Source organism: Vicia villosa, unplaced genomic scaffold, assembly GCF_029867415.1.
Source record: "Vicia villosa cultivar HV-30 ecotype Madison, WI unplaced genomic scaffold, Vvil1.0 ctg.000605F_1_1, whole genome shotgun sequence".
Taxonomy (NCBI): domain Eukaryota; kingdom Viridiplantae; phylum Streptophyta; class Magnoliopsida; order Fabales; family Fabaceae; genus Vicia; species Vicia villosa.
In genome coordinates this window covers 155920-164237 of record NW_026705277.1, presented here as the reverse complement: position 1 = coordinate 164237, position 8318 = coordinate 155920, and the positions used below count along the sequence as shown (strand labels likewise).

At 37.4% G+C, this 8318-nt stretch overlaps 1 protein-coding gene across 1 annotated transcript; it reads left to right on the top strand.

Moving 5' to 3' along the window:
- Positions 1-4471: 4471 nt before the first annotated feature.
- On the top strand, positions 4472-8107 carry LOC131629763 (probable receptor-like protein kinase At3g17420). Its single transcript, XM_058900543.1, has 10 exons — positions 4472-4750; positions 4854-4936; positions 5046-5277; positions 5426-6028; positions 6123-6371; positions 6465-6628; positions 6742-6818; positions 6898-7045; positions 7153-7302; positions 7394-8107. The coding sequence occupies exons 1-10, from the start codon at positions 4597-4599 to the stop codon at positions 7631-7633; spliced, it is 2100 nt and encodes a 699-aa protein (XP_058756526.1). The 5' UTR covers positions 4472-4596; the 3' UTR covers positions 7634-8107.
- The last annotated feature ends 211 nt before the right edge of the window (positions 8108-8318 follow it).

The window sequence follows — 8318 nt, the reverse complement described above, 5'->3', positions numbered from 1 at the left end:
ATGGATACAGTATCAACAATGCACATGAATGAATGCAACATATATAACATACTTATATCATTATCATCATCATCCTCAATAATCATCATCATCATTCAAGTATGTTCATATATATTAACATCATTCAACCACATTTCTATCATCATCATGTCGAAAACATGCACATATTTGCTACAATCATCATCATCATCAAGAAATAGCAACATATGTTATCATCATTCTAAAACCAGTCAAATCATCATCACATAGATCGATTAATAAGGTTCATTTAGCCCAAAACGGCGCATCAAATGAACCAACGGTTAGAAAGTTATGCCTCTTTGAACTTTCTTAAAAAAATCACAAAACATCAACAGCACGCGGCGCCATCACACACTCGCGGCGCGGAACGAATCGAAACAACGCCTTCGCGGCGCGTACACATGTTCGCGGCGCGGAACGATTTGGAACAACGCCTTCGCGGCGCGGTCACCTGTTCGCGGCGCGTACTGAACTCAACAAGTCTTCCTGGCCTTACGCCTTCAGGTTCGCGGCGCATCCCCTATGTACGCGGCGCGAACCGCGATTCTAAAAACCCCAATCTGCAGAGAAGACAGCATTCCATGTATTCCAAACATCCCAACACATACCAGTGCGAACATAGAGAATTAGAATGCACAAACAACACCAATTACGTCTCATAATACACCAAATATTCATCAATTGAGATTATAACAACACATACATCATAGATTCAAAACACAGGGGTCAAAAATCATACAATTGACACAATCCCTAAACCTATCATATGACTCAATTGATCCGAATTCTACATCTATTCAGCATTATCCACCCCTAACCCGATAATAGATGATAATCAAGACAAGTCCCCCCTTACCTTAGCCAAGAGTTCTTGATCTTTGGTCCTCTCCTCCTTGTTTCCTCTTTACGTTCCTCAGCTCTTCTCTTCCACTTCTCATCTTTCACGTTCTGACTCCTTTTTCCTCATTTTCCAATTTTCCTTATTATTTTATAAAATAAGCCTTAATTGGAACAAGACCTTTTACTAACATAGCACCCCCCCCTCTTGACTAACACCACACTTGGCCCAATAGCCTATCTCATATTTCTTTCCAAATAATTCCACAAAATACTGAATAATTCCAAATAATAATTTAATTTCCAATTAAATTAAATTTAGAAAATATGGGGTGTTACACGTTGCCCCCCAACCTGGACTTTGCTTGATTTCAGACAGACATGCTGCCATCGAAAGTGCGTACAACAATCCAGCAAACGGGTGGCAAAACCCTACATCAACGCATGTTTACTGTATTCGACACATCGCACAAAATTTCATGCGGGAGATAAAGGACGGGGCTCTTCGGAAGACTCTTGTCAATGCCGGATATGCGTTGACTCAACCGACGTTCCAATATTATCGACATGAAATTGTAGCGGCAAATCCAGATGCAGGCAGATGGGTAGACAATCTTGCTAGAGAGAAATGGACCAGATCATACGACAACGGGAAGCGATGGGGGCACATGACTACGAATCTTGTGGAGTCTATGAACGGGGTGTTTAAGGGCATCAGACACCTTCCGATTACTGCCTTGGTGGAAGCAACATACTATAGGATGGCTTCTCTTTTCGCAAGAAGAGGTGAGCGTTGGAATGCAGTTATAGAATCCGGACAATTATGGAGCGAAACATGCGTCAAATTCATGAAAGAGCAATCTGCCAAAGCCAACAGCCACATTGTGACATCTTTCGATCGATTCAACCGGACCTTCAGTGTTAAAGAAACGATTGACCATAACGAGGGCCTTCCGAGACAACAATACAGGGTTCTTATAGATGAAGGGTGGTGCGATTGTGGAAAGTTTCAAGCCTTTCGGATGCCATGCTCTCATGTAATTGCAGCATGTTCGTATGCGCATCAAGATCCGTTAGCACTTTTATCTCCCATTTACAAGGCAGATACCTTGCTCGGGGTGTACAACAACTCATTTCAAGTGATGGCAAAGGAGGATAATTGGCCTACGTATGAAGGGGACGTGGTTTGGCATAATGATAACATGCGGAGAAAGAAAAGAGGTCGCCCGAACAGCACCCGGATCACAACCGAGATGGATCATGAGAAAATGGTACGAAAGTGTAGCATATGTCGTGAAGTCGGGCACAATAAAAATATCTGTCCTAACCGTGGATCAAATTCCACCAAGAAATTTCAATTTAAATTAGACTTTCATTTCATATTTCATTAAACATTCGGGTACAACATACTTAACACAATAACGTAAACAACAATAACAAGGGAAAAAATAGAACAACTGAGCACATCATAAAAACTAAGAGATTACAACCATCAAAACAATTTCATGTTGTCCAAGCATCATCATAAGAACGTCGTAGTCGATTTTCACGGGTTTCCATGATTGAGTTACTCCATTTTCGTTGGATACCGTAATTTGCCTATCAATTCTTCTGATCTTTTCACCGTTAAGAATTTCTCCGTCTAACCATCTAATCAGACTCCTCTGAAAATGCTTGAAATCTTGCGTATTCCAAAGTTTGATCTTCATCGCAGACTTGGTTGCCAGAAAAATGCACGAGCATCTCTTTTGATAAATGTTGAAAACCTGGGAGCAGGACTAGAAGACTTTTTTAGAAATTAAATTATGAGAGAAGTGTGAAAATTTGTGGAGAATGATGTTTGTATTTATTAAAAAATCAAAACAACTGAGTAGTCGCACAGAGCAACTACTGCACTTATAATTTAAGTGCATGTGCCATGCATGATAACTCCACATAGGAGCATGTGCCATCTTGGTTGGCGCCTCTATGTAATTTTAGGTGCATGCGCCACACAAAGTGATGCCTCTTCACTGTGGCAAAAATTTTTAAAATGTGGTTGGGTTAGTAAATTTTTTTAAAACTATGGTTATTTTAAAATTAAAAAAAATAATAGTAGTTATTAAAAAAAATTCTCGCTTCATCTTATACCACCAATCAAAATCAAAATATACTCTTAAAGAATAATTTTTTTTCCTTCATAAATATATATTAAAAAATAAATATAAATGACATAAGATGACACAACTTATCATGTTCACTAAGTTAATTGTGTCATCTATTTAAAAATGAAAGGGATATTTATTTTGTGAATTGATTAAAATAAGAGGTCAAAATTATAATTTAATTTAGTTATAATTAAATAAATTTTTTAATAAAAAATAGTATCATTTAAAACTTTTATAGATCACAAAATCTAATAAAATTATTAAAAAAACATGACCCTTTTTTTAAACAAATTTTATTAATTAAATATGTTTTTCATCTACATAAATGTAAAGCGTAATATAATCACAGATAAAAGTACTAGTAATCTAAAAAAAAGGCACACATAGTACGCGGGAGTCGGGACACAATTAAAAGACATTTATTATTTTTTCATAATTAAATGTGAAATTTATTTAATTAAAATAATATTCCTTTTAAAAGGGAAGTAAGTAGCACGTTGTTTATCAAAAAAAAATATTCATCATTTTTACCAGCTAAGTACCTTGATCATTTTCTAAATAGTACATGAACAAGGAAGCATAATCATTCTAAATAACCAAGGAAGGACCCTGCATCAAAGTAGTATCATTTTCTTTTTATAAATAAATGGCATTAAAGCATATATACAACTCCCTCCGTCCCACAATGAGTGACCCAGCACACCATTTCACACATATTAAGAAAAGTGTAAAAAAGTAAGAGAGATAATATTGTTTTTACTATAGTACCCTTATTATGTATTGGAAATGATGAACTTTTTAATAATTAGAGGGTAAAATTGGAAAAAGTGTATTGGAAATTGAAATAGGTCATACATTTTGGGACACCATTTTATTCCAAATGGGTCACTCATTGTGGAACGGAGGGAGTAATTTCAATGCCTTCACCTCTTATCTTATTACTATATCTTACCAAATCTTCATAACTCTAAATAATATCAATATAGAGTATGGACTATGGAATATTAGAGTAAGATTTTTCTAAATTCAACAATTCAAAATTGAATTTAAAACTGAGTAATAATCAATCATTAATTAAACTAACAAAGGAAAAAATGAATAATTATTATTTTTTAAATTAAGATTTCGACATCACTTATAAATTTCTTTGATTTTTCAAAGCATTTATTTACTAACAGTTAACACCGTGAAAGAATCAACGGCTTCAAATCAGTCATTTTCAAAGCACGGTCTCCGATGTCTACGCTACAGTGTTTTCTCTCACACACTATCCCGGTATTTGTGATTTAGCATCCGCCACCTCAGCATCGGGTCCATTAAGTGCATGACAATCCATAATTAATTAACATACTTAATACATTGAGTTAAATAAATTACATTAACACGATAATGGTCGGCTCAACGAACGGCTCAGATCGAATCTAGAATTGATTACATAGAACCGAGTAGCAGAGAAACATTTCTCCCGAGACAGTTTGCTTTTACAGTCCTTCCCTCAACCATGATTCGTTCCCTCTCGCCATTCCCAAGATAAAACAACAACACCAAGAGAGAGAATCAGAAAACAACAAAGTGATTCTCATTTCTCCCAATGAAGTTAATCGACGACGGCGCCGGTGGCCGGAAAGTGTTGGTCGGAGTTAAATTAGATCCCCGCAGCCGCGAGTTGCTGACGTGGGCACTCGTTAAGGTCGCTGAGCCCGGTGACCTCGTCATCGCGCTTCACGTTCTCGACACCGTAACTGGTCTCTCTCTCTCTCTCTCTCTCTCTCTCTCTCTCTCTCTCTCTTAGCATTGCTTCTGTGGGAAACGTTGTGTTGAATATAGAATGTGAATGTTTATTTGCAGAGGGAACATCGTCGTTGCTATCTCTGGTGAAGACGTTCGATTCAGTTCTCGCCGTTTATGAAGGCTTCTGCAATTTAAAGCAGGTTTGTTCCTCCGAAAAGGGAGGGAAAATGATTAATGAACAGTTTGAAGATTTTATCGGTTTTTGCCTTTTTGGAAAGTGAAATTGACTGTGTTGTTTTTTATTGTCAGGTTGATCTTAGGTTGAAAGTGTGTAGAGGTGATTCGGTTCGGAAGCTTTTAGTGCAAGAGGCGAAAGCGTTTGGAGTTTCGACGGTGATTCTAGGAACTTCGAAATCTCATCATGCAATTCGGTCGTCTTCGTGGGTGGCTAAGTATTGTGCGAAGAAATTGCATAAGTGTGTTTCTGTTTTCGCTGTTGATAATGGGAAAATTGCTTTTCATAGAGAAGCTAGTGATAAAGGTTTTGGTTCCCGCTTTGTTTTTCTGATTTATTTTTCGTGCGTGAATTATTTCTATTTTCAGCTTTGGTTGTGAATTGTGATACTGTGTTGGTTTTTTTTATCTCTTGTTCTGGGAGGTTTATTTTATTGTTGTTGTTGTTATGGCAGAGAAATTACAGGAACGTCCACATTTATCATCAAAGTCGTTGGTGATTTTTACTAATAAAAGTGTGAAGAATTGTGAAAGTTGTGCTCTGCGAGAGATTTCTGAAACTGAATACAAGATTTCTGAAAATGAATATAATCAAGGGGAGTTGTTGCTTGATGATTGTGAAACGGAAAACCCGCTTGCTTTGGTACCGTTTGAAAAACACGAAGATGATTCCGTGGTGGGTAATTCTAAACAGACAAAACCTGGTTGGTCACTCATTCGAAATGTATTTCAGCACAAAAAGCATACAGCTAAGTCTTCACCGAAAAATACATTTGTTTTTCAACGGGCAATACGACATTCCGGAAGTCATTCTTCAGCTGTAGTCTATCCGGATCATAAACAGATTGATGTTGATCAAATTGACGAGTCTACCCTGGATGGGGAGAGTGGTGCCATTGTGCCGTTTGGATCTGCTATTATCTTACCTCCTCCCACCCTTTGCAGTGATGGCGGTAGCCTTCCTGAAGAATTGTTGGTTTTACGAGAGAAGTACTCGGCTTCTTGTAGATTGTATAGTTTGCAGGAACTTGTAGCTGCAACTGTAAACTTCTCATCCGGTAAGCTTTCATCAATCCAACTTTTGTTTCCCAATTTTCATTCTAGCCACATAATTGAGATATGTTCTGATACTCTCCTTAATTGTGTTTTTAGAAAATTTGGTTGGCAAAGGTGGCAGTAGTGATGTTTACAGAGGGTGTCTTCCCGAAGGCAAGGAATTGGCTGTGAAAATTTTGAAGCCGTCTGAGAATGTTGTACAAGAGTTCGCTCAAGAAGTTGAGATTGTTACAACTTTGCATCATAAGAACACAATATCTCTATCTGGTTTTTGTTTAGAGGGAAACCATTTATTACTGGTTTATGATTTTTTATCAAGAGGAAGCCTAGAAGAAAACCTTCACGGTAGATTATTTATTTGGCACTGTTTGTAAATTGATAGTGATTGCGTAATTCCTTACTTTCTCTAATTTGTTTTTCTTGTGCTCTCTGGAATAGGTAACAGAATTGACTATAATTCATTTGGCTGGCAAGAGAGGTACCGAGTGGCAGTGGGTGTAGCCGAGGCCTTGGATTATCTCCATAATGGCTGTGCTCAAGCAGTAATCCATAGGGATGTCAAATCTTCGAATATCCTTCTTTCAGATGATTTTGAGGCTCAGGTGCTGTAATATTTTTACTCTCGTTGTTCTGATAGGCTTTGTCATCTTTTTACATTTCTTCCGACTTGATTTCAGTTATACCCTTCCTCTAAGCCACATGTTTATTTCTTCAGCTCTCAGATTTTGGACTGGCTAGTTGGGGTTCTTCTTCTTCTCATATTATTTGTACTGATGTTGCCGGAACATTTGGGTGAGTAGCATTCTTTTTTCTATCTTCCATGGCTTGTTTATCTTTATTTGATTTGGTCTGAAAAGGTTTTATCTGACAGGTACCTAGCTCCTGAATATTTTATGCACGGTAGAGTTACCGACAAAATTGATGTATATGCTTTTGGTGTTGTACTCCTTGAGCTTCTATCCAATAGGAAACCCATTAACAACGAATCTCCAAAGGGCCAGGAGAGCCTTGTTATGTGGGTAAGTTTTTTTTAATAGCATGTGCTAATACTAGAACTCAGCATTCCGCAAGTATTATATCCTAAGAGTTTGAAGTAAATATGACTAATGACCACATCCAATTTCAGGCAACATCAATCTTGAAAAGCGGGAAGATTTCCCAGTTGCTTGACCCAAGCCTTGGCAGTGAATACAACGATTGTCAGATCAAGAGAATGGTTTTAGCTGCTACTCTTTGTATTAGACGGGTTCCTAGATTGCGACCTCAAATCCGAGTTGTAAGTCCTTTGTCTATGCAAATTCATTCCCTTCCGTTTTGTCTCACACTGTGTCCTTTGGGTTATTAATCAAGTTTCTTCAATAATGCAGATACTGAAACTTCTTCACGGTGATGAAGAAGTAACAAGATGGGCAGAACAAGAAGTTTGTGCACCGGAGACACATGATGGATTTGATGAGGAACCAGTTCGAACAAATATCCAATCCCACCTTAACCTTGCTTTGCTGGATGTGGAGGATGATGCAGTTTCTATCAGTAGCACTGAGCAGACTGTCTCATTGGAGGATTATTTGCAAGGAAGATGGAGTCGCTGCTCCAGTTTTGACTAAATATTTTCATCATGGTATCGTCTGGAAATCAAATGCATGTTTTGTTTATATTATTTTGTTTTATCAGGTTAGATTTTCGAAATTCTGCGGCAGCGCGGATCTGGTCTTGGAAGAGAGGTCCAAAAAATGTCCCCCTCCTTGACTTTGTAGCCAGTTTCAGTTTGCGTTATACAGAAAGATCTTAAGAGAAACATTTGGCCTTTCTGGAGCAAACTCTTGCGGGCTAGCATGTAGATTTGGATTAAGAAAATGAAGAGTATATATTCTCTACCACTAAAGAACGTCCTCGTGTCTTAGTTCTATGGTGGTGCGTCCAAAATTCACTTAGACCATTGGTGTGTCATGGTTGATTAAGTTGAAACATGACAAATTTGATCTTTCATTGGATTTAGATTCTATTGCGAAATTGTAAATAGAATTTGCAGAATGAGATTCTATTATGGCTTTTGGGTTAATCCTTTAGTTAAGTTGTTATATTTCCAGTGTAAATAGGCCATTTTCCAAGTAAAACTTCGACATTCACATATTTAAAATTGCTGACTGAGATGAAGTTGTCGACTTTTCCTGTCAAAATATTACTTTTTGAAGTTTGTATTACAAGTTTGGACATTGGAGACATTGTATTGTATGTTATTGACTTTACCTTAAAATATTATCTCCAGTCTACTTGTATTTTAGTATTTTC